At 44.2% G+C, this 12,960-nt stretch overlaps 2 protein-coding genes across 19 annotated transcripts in view; one reads left to right on the top strand and one right to left on the bottom strand.

The window, feature by feature from the left end:
• The window catches only part of LOC127987397 (perlwapin), a 30,426-nt gene extending 21,952 nt beyond the window's left edge, over window positions 1-8,474 (top strand). For 7 of the 18 annotated variants that reach the window (XM_052589707.1, XM_052589703.1, XM_052589701.1 and 4 more), the window contains 4 exons: window positions 7,089-7,229; window positions 7,335-7,490; window positions 7,937-8,083; window positions 8,350-8,474. In XM_052589707.1, coding sequence (XP_052445667.1) covers window positions 7,089-7,229; window positions 7,335-7,490; window positions 7,937-8,082 — 443 coding nt within the window. In that variant the 3' untranslated portion in view covers window position 8,083; window positions 8,350-8,474. Of the gene's footprint in view, window positions 1-7,088; window positions 7,230-7,334; window positions 7,491-7,936; window positions 8,084-8,284 lie in introns of all 18 variants that reach the window. The other 11 variants (XM_052589717.1, XM_052589711.1, XM_052589716.1 and 8 more) reach the window with 7 other exon arrangements.
• A 1,662-nt stretch (window positions 8,475-10,136) lies between these two features.
• LOC127987401 (WAP four-disulfide core domain protein 3) lies at window positions 10,137-11,982 on the bottom strand. The gene is made up of 6 exons (XM_052589719.1): window positions 11,815-11,982; window positions 11,245-11,379; window positions 11,014-11,154; window positions 10,756-10,911; window positions 10,529-10,666; window positions 10,137-10,321 (listed from the first exon to the last, which is right to left on the bottom strand). The coding sequence occupies exons 1-6, from the start codon at window positions 11,903-11,905 to the stop codon at window positions 10,287-10,289; spliced, it is 696 nt and encodes a 231-aa protein (XP_052445679.1). The 5' UTR covers window positions 11,906-11,982; the 3' UTR covers window positions 10,137-10,286.
• Window positions 11,983-12,960: the final 978 nt, after the last annotated feature.

Genomic DNA, 12,960 nt, shown 5'->3' with positions numbered 1-12,960 from the left:
AAAATTAAGAGGAGAAGCCTCACCTGTGTACTTTGTGTGGAAAGAGCTTTATATGGCTGAAAAGACACCGTGGTGTGAAGACCTTTTAGTTCAGATCATCAACTGAAACCGCACCAGACAATTCACACTGGAGAACAAACTGCGTTAGTGTTTCCACTGTGACAAGAATAAATCAGCCGCGTTCATCAACCGTAGACGACTCAGACCTGTAGAACTCACCTTCTCACATAAAGAACCCATGATTGGTCGATAATATACACTGAAACTTGATTAAAAATGGCCATTTGTTGGCTTTTTCTTTTCTTAAAGATTTAAAACCCAAGTGTCAGTGTTCCAGCTGTTTTACAATAAAACATGATGCATTGATAAAAATGAAATCCTTTATGTCAGCAATGCACATTAATTATGGGAAATTAAAGTGGTATTACCGTTATTTCACACAAAAAGAGGACACGCACACTTATTCATTAATGCATGTTTCTGCTTATAATACATAATACAGAACCGCACAAAACATGCACATTAAAAACAAAAACAAAAAGTTTTGAATTATGATATATGCCTAATAATAGCTTTCATTTCCGAGGGGACAACACTGTTGTACAGTTTTTATTTTATTATTTGTATTGATAAGTCTTATTGTTTTATTATGGTTTAAAATTATGTGAAACTACATTTAGTATTTTTACTGCACTGCATTTAGTCCCCTAGTGACTAAACATGAAAACATATTTTCTGCAATGGCATTTTTTTTTATTGTTTAGAGACCTATTCACTTATTTTAAAACGTACTCGGTTACTAACGTAACCTCGGTTCCCTGAAATACGTGAACGAGTACTGCGTCGAAGACGCATATGGGAAAAAACCCTTTTTTCTCCTGAACTGAAGCCTTATTCAATCACGCAGTGAAACTGCACAGCCATTGGATCGTGCAGTGTTATTAAAACAAACCAATGGCTTGGCAGCGCTGCGGTGCCTATGGCAGCGAAGCCCGCCGAAATGGGCGGGGAATCTGGCTATATATTGCCCGCTTCGCCACAGGAATTCAGGTTACTTCGACTGAAGCGACGACTGAGTTGTGCAGCTCAATGAGGTTACGTCTGGCCTAGCCTGATCATCCCGTGTTCGTATCGCCTCAGTCCCCAAGGGACCGAGTGCATACGAGTAGAGTTTGAGCCTTGGGCAAGAATGGCCAAGAGCATGCAAATGAGGAACAAGAAGGTGACCTTCACACAGAAAGTACCCTAGCATGAAGCACCGGGACGTCTAGATTGTAAAATCTAGCAAATGTGGACGGCGAGCTCCAGCTAGCCGCCTCACAAATTTCTGCGATAGTCACACCACTAAACCATGCCCAAGACGAAGACACTGCTCTCGTCGAATGGGCTCTTACTCCAATTGGGCTTTGCAGACCCAGAGAAGAGTAGGCTAGCTGGATTGCATCAACAATCCACCTTGAAAGTCTTTGCCTCGGTAACCCTCTGGTGTGGTTTCCAAAGCATGTGAAGAGCTGTTCTGATCGTCTTATTGGCGCAGAACGCTCTATGTAGACTTTTAGAGCCCTCACTGGGCAAAGTAGATTAGGCCCTGGATCCTCCTCTGTGCTTTGTAACTCAGAGAGGGTGACCACTTGTGCTCTAAAGGGTGTGGAGAGCACCTTTGGCACATAGCCATGCCTCGGTTTCAGGACGACCCTCGAGTCATTAGGCCCGAATTCTAGGCAATTAGGGCTTATCGAAAGTGCTTGCAAATCGCCCACACGCTTAACAGACGCTAGTGCCAACAGCAGAGCGGTCTTTAGCGACAGGGCTTTAAGGCCTATGGACTGTAGCGGTTCAAAGGGGGCCCCCTTCAGGGCTCTCAGCACCGTGGGCAGGTCCCAAGAAGGGACGGTGGGAGGGCAAGGCAGATGAAGCCGTCTGGCACCTCTCATAAATCGGACGACTAAGTCGTTTCTGCCCACCGACTGGCCTGCTATAAGGGCGTGTGATGCCGCTATAGTTGCTACATAGACCTTGAGCGTGGAGGGGGATCGTCCCTTCTCCAAGAGCTCTTGCAAAAATGACAGTATCACTGATACGTCACAAGAGGTCGGGTTTTCACCATGGTCTGAGCACCATGTGGAGAACACAGACCATTTGGAGGCATAGAGGCGTCGTGTAGACGGAGCTCTAGCCTGTGAAATTGTGTCTAGCACACGCTCAGGGAGTCCCGCGGGCTCCCGTCGAGTGACCAAAGGTGCAGAGACCCCTTCTCTGGGTGTGGATGCCAAATCGTCCCGTCTGCCTGAGAAAGGAGGTCCCGTCTCAAGGGAACGGGCCATGGGGCTGCAGTCAGCATCTGCGACAGGTCGGCTATCCAGTGCTGATTTTCCCAGAATGGGGCTACAAGCAGAAACCTGCATCTCTGGTCCCTGACCCGCCTGATTACTTGGGGAATCAGAGGAACCGAGAAAAAGCATAAAGAAGAACGTTGGGCCAGTCCTGGGACAACGCGTCCTCGATCTTGGAAAATTATATTGGGCAATGAGAGTTGTCTTTTGAGGCAAAGAGGTCTATTTCCGCTCTGCCAAAGACCTCCCATATTTTCTGAACCGTCTGCGGGTGGAGTCTCCACAGGAGACTCCGCTTCTTGACAGCATATCCGCGCCCTTGTTCAGCTTGCCCGGAAGATGCACTGCTCTCAGGGACCCCAAATTGCTTTGGGTCCATTCCAGCAGTAGCGACGTTAGTCTGAAGAGACGCGTCGATGACAGCCCACCTTGGTGATTCATGTAAGAGACCACCGTCATGCTGTCCGATCTGACCAGCACGTGGTGGCTCTTTAGGTCTGACAGGAAGCTCTGGCAGGCTCGTTGAACTGCAATCATCTCGAGGCAGATGATGTGAAGCCTGCTCTCCTCTTTTGACCATTGGCCGAAAGCGGGTTTTCCTTCGCACAGCGCGCCCCAACCCTTGTTGGACGCGTCTGTGGAGATCACTTTCCTTCTGCAAACCATACCAAGTGGAGCACCCCGTTCCATCCATTGCATGTTCCTCCAAGGGGTCAGGGCTGAAATACAGTCCTGACTCACCTTGATATTCAAGCGTCCGTGACGCCATGCATGAGGTGGAACACGCGGTTTCAGCCAATATTGGAGGGGGCACATACGTAGCAGCCAGAGTTCCAGCACCGGTGATGCCGCCCCCATAAGACCCAGCAGCTTCTGGAATGTCTTTAGGGGTCGAGAAGCACCTATTTTGAAAGAGGCCGCAAGTCGCTGTAGAGCCGCAGCGCACTCCTTCACCATTGTTGCCCTCATCGTCACTGAGTCTAACACTGTTCCCAGAAATGATATCCGTCGGCTGGGGGACAGTGAGCTCTTGACAAAATTCACCCTGAGGAATGCGGATTCCCTTCTGCCTGAGAGGGGAGAGAGCCGCATCCATGCACTTTGTGAACGTGCGAGGCGCCAGAGATAGCCCAAAGGGGAGGACCTTGTATTGGTAAGGCACGCCCTCGATGGCAAATCTCAAGAATGGCCTGTGACGGGGGGCTATCTGGATGTGAAAGTAAGCGTCTGTCAGATCCAGCGAAAAGAATCAATCCCCTGAGTGTATTTGCGAGAGGATTTGTTTCAATGTGATCATTCTGAATTGCGTCTCATGAGGGCACGGTTCAGATGTCTTAAATCGAGGATGGGGTGCAGCCCGCCATCCTTCTTGGGAACTAGGAAGTAACGGCTGTAAAACCCTGAGTCGCGGTGTGCTGGGGGAACGATTTCTATAGCTCCCTTCACCAGCAGATTTTCCACTTCGGCACGAAGAACGTGAGTGTTCTCGTTGTGCACCGAAGTGGTGACCGCCCCGCGAAAGCGTGGTGGCCGTCGTGCGAACTGAAGGGAATAGCCGTGTTTTATTATTCCCATGACCCAATCTGATACCCCGGGAATGGCTTGCCATTGTGAGGCCCGGATGGACAGAGGTTGTATTAACTCGAGTGATTGACCGCCGTGGGGGGACATAGCACTCGTGAGTGTTGTGTGAGGAAAACTGCTCTTTTTGTGAAGGAGTGTGTTTTTTATTTTTTGCACTATAACAGCGCTTTGCTGTCTGGGCGCTAACAAGGGCCCATTGTTTGCAGCAGGAACAACTTCGTTGACATCTGGAGATGGACGGTAGAACACACGGGGCAATTTGGGGGGTGGTCCGGCTGTGGCGAGACTTAGCCCCCTCCTCTTTCTTTCCTGTCGATCAGGATGACGGCGGCGGCGCAGGGTCCAGCACTATCTTGGGCCGGGGTCCCATGCGCTTAGGAAACTGATACCGTCTGGTGGCCAAGCGAGAACGGTGTCGAGGCTCGGGTTTCACCAGCTGGGCCGCGGCGGTAGCAGCGGGCGCTTGCTTAGGAGGCTGACGAGTCGGCACCTGTCTGGGGCGACTGGCAGCAGCAGATGATGCGCGCTTCGGCAGGAAGTGTCGCATTGCCTGGGACGACTTCTGTGCCTCTGTGAAACGCTCGGCCGGGCCAAAGACGCCGCTGGGGGAGATCGGTGCGTCTAGGAACTGGGCTCTGTCAGCATCCTTGATCTCCGTAAGGTTAAGCCATAAGTGGCGATCTAGGACGACCAGGTTAGCCATCGAGCGCCCAATGGCCTGGGCAGTGCTCTTGGTAGGGGGCGCGCCACGATTTAGTGAGCTCATCGTGGACCTCCGGGAAGAACGGAGCAGTTCGCTGACGAGGGGCTTGCTGGCGCCCCGGCAGAAACCATTCATCCAGATGGCTACGGGCTGGTTCCTCTGGAGGAGACCAATCCAGACCCAGCTCATCCACTGCCCTGGAGAGAACGCGGATAAGCTCGGCGTCCATCCCGAGTTTCGAGCGGTTTGGTTCAGATTTCATCGAGGGGGCGGGATCCGGCGAGCCCGTCAGCTCCTCTAGCAGTTCCTCATCAGTCCCTCCAAACAAAACCAGATCACTCGCGGCAGCAGAGGGACACTGGTCTGGCTGTACAAAGAGGACAGGGGAATCCCCTCTGGGCGGAGAAAACGAGGCACGCGGGGGCTGAGCCGCCGTGAGCTCGCTTTCATCCTGCTGCTTTGATCCTCTGCCCCGCCTTTTCTTCCTCGCCGGCTCGCGGGAGGAAGAAAAAGGGAGGGCGCGAGGAGCGAGATCGCTCTCTGAAAAGAAAGCGATTCACGAGCGCAAAGAGGTGATATTCATGTTCTTGCAATGAGAACATGAATTCCCCGCGAGTGCTGTGTCAGCGTGGGGTTTCCCCAAGCACGCGACACGAGATGGCATTTGAAAAAACGCCGTTAGAAAGGCTCTTTTAGAGAAATTTGCTCTTTTGTTCTCTCTCTCTCTCTCTCTCTCTCTCTCTCTCTCTCTCTCTCTCTCTCTCTCACCTGATGGCCGCAGGGAAGCGAAGAATCTGCAGTGGGGACCGGCAGTCGCGTTCCAGTGCGAGGCATGTCAACGGCGAGCAGTTCAGCGGAGATCAGCGAAGCGATGTGACGTCGTCGCTGAAGGAGAAATAATCTGAATTCCTGTGGCGAAGCGGCCAATATATAGCCAGATTCCCCGCCCATTTCGGCGGGCTTTGGCGGGCTTTGGCGGGCTTCGCTGCCATAGGTTCGTGCAGCACCGCTGCCAAGCCATTGGTTTGTTTTAATAACACTGCACGATCCAATGGCTGTGCAGTTTCACTGCGTGATTGAATAAGGCTTCAGTTCAGGAGAAAAAAGTGTTTTTTCCCATATGCGTCTTCGACGCAGTACGAGTGAAGTATTGAAAGGGAACCAGTTTTCTTAAACAACGAGTGCTGGTTTTCTTTATGTATAGCCTAGCCTACTCATATAGTTATAGGCTAAATGTTATTTAATCGTCTATATAGGAACTTGAATTTTAAATTGACTAAATTCAAATTTGCAGACATTGGTTGTTTGAGAAATGACTCAAAAACTGTAAACTTTATTATTATTATTATTATTATTATAATTATAATTATTTTCTGTGTCAGTTTGTGCAGGTTACGTAATTAGGCTAATCCAGGGATGGTGACCAGTGACTGTGTTTGCTGTGTCTCAATTGTCTCCATCCCTAAACACACCTGAACCTAATCAGGGTCTTCCAGATTACTTCTTGTAGACAGGTGAGTTTCATCAGAGTTGGGTTACGCCAGGCCTCACTGGATCCTTAAAAACACATTTTCAAAAGGTGCATTTAAAACCTCCTGGTCCACTAAATCAGTGTGTTATTCTGCAGTGTATTGTGAGATCGCAGGTTGAGAAGATGAACGCTCGAGTGTGTTGCTCGTTGATCGCTGTCTTGTTGTGTCTCTCTGTGTGCTTGAGCACAAAAGATGCCCAAAAATGTGCCATAGGTGAGTTCTTTTAACTTCATCACACAGTATGAAGAAATGTGTATATAAATAACAACTTCTATAAAAAAAGGACTTTAGGCACATATCAGAATGTATTGATATACATCAGCCTACCAGACGTACAATGAAAGTAAAAAAAAAAAAAAAAGTCAGTAATACTAAGTTTTTCCACTTTACAATATTTTACATGAAAAACAATGACCAAGATGTTTTGTTATAGCTCCAAAATTATGTATGTTTTTACAGTAAATCAATTTGTTTGGCTGCTAGGATGTTATCTATGTCATCTCTCCTCAACTCCTTTATTATTATTTTCTAAATATTCTGTTTGCATGCAATTTAGCATCTGGGACTAATCACGACTTGTGAACCTTTTAATGAAGCTTGGTGGATTTATTCATTTTTTAACCAGTTTAGTTTAGTTCAGTTAAGTTTGACGCGTGCAAGCTATTCATAGATTCCTCTCTCGATCATGTTTGTATAACAGAAAAGCCAGGATCATGTCCAGAACCTGTTGGACCCGGACTGTGTGTTGAGCAGTGTTCTGGTGACTGTAGCTGTCCAAACAATCAGAAATGCTGCAGCAATGGATGTGGACATCAGTGTATGCCTCCATATCAAGGTATTTTATATTGTTCTAATAGTGCGCACTAAATGAGCCTTTACCTTTTTCATATGCAGCGAGGCATTCAGTGATCTGGTTTCTCTATCATGTTTGTGTAGCAGTAAAGCCAGGATCCTGTCCAAAACCCACTGGACCCGGACTGTGTGCTGAGATGTGTTCTGGTGACGGTAGCTGTCCCAACAACCAGAAATGCTGCAGCAATGGATGTGGACATCAGTGTATGGCTCCATGTACTGGTGGTATGTTGTGTTAGTGTGTGGGTCCGCTTGCTTTCTGTGTGGAGGGGGGTATTTTTATTTTTATCTTCAGTCAGTATAGATGTTCTGTCATGTGTTGTACGTCAGCTGGACCAGCAAAGCCAGGAGTGTGTCCTAGAAACAATGTTAAAAAACCGATGGTAGGAGTGTGTGCCGAGATGTGTTCCTATGACTGTGACTGTCCGAAGGATCAGAAATGCTGCAGCAATGGATGTGGACGACAGTGTATGGCTCCTTATAAAGGTATTAATATGACAATGTGTCTTGATCTTTAAGATTTAAAGCTGGAATGATTTGCACTGACCGCTGCATTGGTTCTTGTCAGAGTATTGTCTCAAAGATTGCCTTTTAATGACTGCTCTGGCATCAACATAGATGGACATGTGCAAGGTTTTCTAGAGCAACAAAATAAAAATATTTAATTATCAGATGGATCACTTAAGTGTTCCAAATTATACAAAGTATCTTCTACTTCTACAAGTCCCAGTGATCGATAGTAAGCTTTAACCTCAAATGATTGACCTATAATATGACTGCATGCAATTCACGTGCAGTAAATGGGTTGCATTAATATAAATGCTTAAAAACAACAGAATTTGGAACACAATGTGTTGGTTGGTTTTTTTTTTTTTTTTTCTTTTACAAGTGCAGTTTGGAGTTTAGTGATGAGGCGTGTGTGTATGTAACAGAAAAGCCAGGAGTGTGTCCAGTGTCTTTTGCTGGAGTAAAAGGACTGTGTGCAGAAGAGTTGTGTGTCAGTGACTTTAACTGTCCAGGAAATCAGAAGTGCTGCAGCTCTATATGTGGAGGACGTATGTGTACACCTGCATCTTAAGGTATTTGTTCTTTGGTCACACACCGTATTTTTATCATTTGAAATGTCAAAGTAACTGAATTTGGACCGTTGCACCATTTTAATTGCATGGCTCTTCAAAATTGATTAATAATACTTGGAATACAAAAGTAAAGTTTGTTGCATGCGTTGTTTTCTGTTGTGGGTTTGAATGCCTTTAAATGAAGGGACTAATTCTGTGCAGTGAAGCCTGGTCTGTGTCTCAAACCAAATGTGCTGATAACTCTTCCATGATTGATGTCCTTCCAGACAGAAGTGTCCCAGACACCGGTGGACATGCAGAGAACATGACAATTTAACCATTGGAAAAAGCCACCCCCAATGTTGTACTTCAGGTCTTTTTTGTCTTCCTCAAATAAATCTGTTTAAAGGTCTGTGTGCATTTGTGTGTTACTGAGAATGAATGATGTCTGGGTCCGTAGTATTAACGTCTGCTTGCATAATTAACTGTCCCTCAAAAACAGGAATTCAACTTCCGGATCCCGGAATCCACTGAATTGACATTGAAGAAAGTTGGATGGCAATTTAACATCCAAAACTAAATTCCTCTTAATGTTTCAGATTTTCTAGATCAAGTAGGCTTCAAAATATTTTGTACATGTGCTATTTTGGGATAATGCATTTAAAATAAAAATTAATGGTACTGTATTTGAAAATGTGTTTTGTTAAATGCAGTCTCAAAACAATATATTAGTTGATTTATTAATTTGTAATATTTTTATTTTTTTTTTAAATTTCCTTTTTACAAATGTGGCAAAAAAATCTTTCAGCTGCTCTCAGTGTGGAAAGTTTCTGGTCCAAGAAAGGTGTCACGTATCACATGAAAACTCATACTGGAGAGAAACCGTACACCTGACGAATGTGGGAAGAGTTTTATACAAGCAGAAGCTCTTAAATTACACCAGAAAACACACAGCGGCGAAAAGTATCAAGTGTGCTTTGATTGTGGGAAGGCGTTTGCTACTCTTGCCGTACTGAAACTGCATCAGAGGATCCACACTGGAGAAAAAAAAGTCTGGAAAGGTTTTTTTTTTTTTTATGGGTAACTTTCAGCAACACCCTTAAGTTTAAGATGTTTTATGCAAACGTTCTTTAAGTACAATAACGAAGTAAAGCTACTCCATTACTGACTACCACTGATCATAAAGATTTAAAACCCCAAGTATTAATGCTTATTTAGTAAGCGAAAGTCGTGACATTTGCAGAGTATGGTGACCGGCGTTTAACCCATCCAAGTGTGCACACACACAGCGGATGTATATATTTATAATATATAGCAGCAGATTTATAATACAGCACAAAACCACATGGGCTTTAGTCCAGAAACATGCACATACAAATAAAAAATGGATACATTTTAATTTATCACATGTCTTTATGTAACAGTATAAAGAGAGACTGCATAAAAACATGGTGTCTGTGACATCACCCATAGGTTTCTGATGAGCGAAGATTCGATCACATTTCTAAACCTTTTCCACCAAATGCTACAAACTGCAGCTTTGAGCACAGACTCATTGACAAACTTTGTGACCCACTAAATATGCATTATTTTTTTAATGTGTATACATTACAGTCTGTTGCTTTGCATTAGTTTATCTGTTCCCTTGGTCACTGATTATGTTCTGGGTCGTTTATTTTCATATTTACAGCTTGATTCCTCCACACAATGTTCAGTCTTGACTTAAATATTTAAGGGAATCAGATCAGTTTACCTTAAAGTGGATAGGAGGGTGGAGTTATTACTGGGAAGTTGGGAAATGTGTAAAAAATAATTGATCTTGTAATAAAGAAACCTGGAGTGACAATTATTTGCAAAAAGCTTGTATTAATAGAAATCTAGCTTTTTCCAAATGCATCACATTTCACAAGTGTTGTATGGTTTCTACTATTCCACTTTTGTCACGGTTTCCAGTTTCAAATATTTTACTTAAATATTCTAATAAATATATATATATTCTACACTTCAGTATTTAAATCTTATTTTCAGAAAAGGGATGTCAAAAGTATCAATGTATCCATAACTTGTACACAAATTTTGCTAAACTATGATATTTATTTGGTGAATGTAGAAGACCTCAAACATGGTATAAAAGCTTGCCCCCCAGCCCCAATGGTTAAACTGGCATGGTCTGCTGCATGCACAGGTGGTTGGGCAACGCTTCTGTCTGGCAGGTTACTGATCATCATACACTTGGTTTGGGACATGGACCAGGCCTCACTGCATGAAAACAGATTTAGTGACAAACAGCACAAAACAAAGCATGAACCACAAGTCTTTTACGGAAGGTTACATTCCAAGTTTCACTAATATTTTGAAAAACCATATGCTTGAAATGGTGCTATGGGCTAAATGAATGAACTTTACCATTAAAAACAAGATGCTTAAGTCTGTGCATGGGGAAACATGCATCAATATAACAAATACCTTTAGGTAGAGATGTACATTCACGCCCACATTTAGTGCTGCAGCATTTCGCTTCATTCGGACAGTCACCGTCATTGACGCACAACTCTTTACACAATCCTTTTCCAAGGAAACCCATTGGACACACTCCTGGCTTGTCTGTCGTACAAACACACAACAGGGAAACCAGATCGCTGAATGACTCCGTATAAAGGGTGAAAAAAGCAGACAATGCATTAATATCATACCTTTAGATACAGCTGTACACTGATGTCCACATCCATTGCTGCAGCATTTCTGATCCTTCGGACAGTCACAGTCATAGGAACACATCTCGGCACACACTCCTACCATCGGTTTTTTAACATCGTTTCTAGGACACACTCCTGGCTTTGCTGGTTCAGCTGACGTACAAAACATGACAGAACATCTATACTGACTGAAGATAAAATAAAAATACCCCCCTCCACACAGAAAGCAAGCGGACCCACACTAACACAACATACCACCAGTACATGGAGCCATACACTGATGTCCACATCCGTTGCTGCAGCATTTCTGATTGTTTGGACAGCTACCGTCACCAGAACACTGCTCAACACACAGTCCGGCTCCAGTGGGTTTTGGACAAGATCCTGGCTTTTCTGCTACACATGATAGAGAAACCAGATCACTGAATGCCTCGCTGTATAAGATAAAGGCTCATTTAATGCACACTATTATAACAAAATAAATACCTCTATATGGAGCCATACACTGATGTCCACATCCATTGCTGCAGCATTTCTGATTGTTTGGACAGCTACCGTCACCAGAACACTTCTCAACACACAGTCCGGCTCCAGTGGGTTTTGGACAAGATCCTGGCTTTTCTGTTACAGAACCACACGATGGAGAACACACATCACTGAATGCCTTGCATGTATCAAACTTAAGTGTAAAACATACTAATTCATCTGTATCAAACCAAAGTAGCAAGGAGTGACATTACTGGTTGTGTCTAGTAATGCCAACAAAACATGGACATTAGTCCATATTAATTCAATATATACACACACACAAATAATTATACCATGACAATCACGCATAAGAGGCTCACAAGTCATGATCAGCCCCTGATGCGAATTTGCAAGCAAACAAAATATTTGAAAAAAAAAAAAAAAAAGTTCAGCATTTAATCTACAACACAAAGCTTAACTTTCACTGGACGTCTGGTAGGCTAATGTACATTCTGATACGTGCCTCAAATCTATTTTTAGAAGTTCTTATATACACTCATACTGTGTGATGAAGTTAAAAGAACTCACCTATGGCACATTTTTGGGCATCTTTTGTGCTCAAGCACACAGAGAGACACAACAAGACAGCGATCAACGAGCAACACACTCGAGCATTCATCCTCTCAACCTGCGATCTCACAATACACTGCAGAATAACACACCGATTTAGTGGATCAGGAGAATTTAAAGGCACTTCTTGAAATGTGTTTTTAAGGATCCAATGAGGCCTGGCGTAACCCAACTCTGATGAAACTCACCTGTCTACATCTGATCTGGAAGACCCTGATTATGTTCAGGTGTGTTTGATTAGGGATGGAGACAATTGAGACACAGCTAAACACACTCACTTGTCCTTTCAGCGACAGGGGGGTGTCAGGCTCTTCTTTGAAAAGAATTGATATTGCAATAATCCGATCAGAGTTTGACTATGGATGTACAGTATACAAAACAGCAGCAAAAGCTACATTAGCTGAACTGGACAAGGTGCAGGCCCAAGCTCTCCCGCTGTGTAGTGGAGCAAACCTCACCTATCCCAGCACTGCAAGTAGAAGCAGAGGAGATGCCTTTAAATCTTAGGAAGTTAAAACTTTCCCTAGCATATTGGGTAAACTTACACATCCTACAAAACTGGTGTTAGAAGAATGCTGGGAATATGGTCGCACTGTGAACAGCAGTTTTGGATGGAACAGCAATAAAGCGGCAGATGACAAGGGAATCAGTATTATTGCAGCAAAAAAATGTTAACTTGAGCACAATTCCACCTTGGTTTTTCTGCTATCCTGTAGTTAACCTGAAAGCTAAAAATATAATCAAGACAGGATTGTATCGAAGTGTACAGCAGTATCTAGAAGTAATGTATAATTACACCGTACAAATATTTACAGATGCATCCAAAGAACCAGCAGGTAAAACCCCGTGGCCTAAATATAATGTTATAATACAAAAAAGAACCTCAAACCACCTATCAGTCTTCTCTGCAGAGATGATAGCCATCATAATGGCACTGCAGTGGGTAGAAGAAGGGAAACCAAATAAATCTGTTATTTGTTTGGACTCTTCCCTAACTAGCATGCAGACTGAATAGTCATAGTTGATACACTGCAGATTCAAACTGAATCTGCATGCAGACAGGATTTTTAAGATGAAGTTCATCAGATGATGTTCGGGATAACT

This window comes from Carassius gibelio, chromosome B22 (genome assembly GCF_023724105.1).
Source record: "Carassius gibelio isolate Cgi1373 ecotype wild population from Czech Republic chromosome B22, carGib1.2-hapl.c, whole genome shotgun sequence".
Classification (NCBI taxonomy): Eukaryota; Metazoa; Chordata; class Actinopteri; order Cypriniformes; family Cyprinidae; genus Carassius; species Carassius gibelio.
This window is presented reverse-complemented; position numbering and strand designations above follow the sequence as displayed.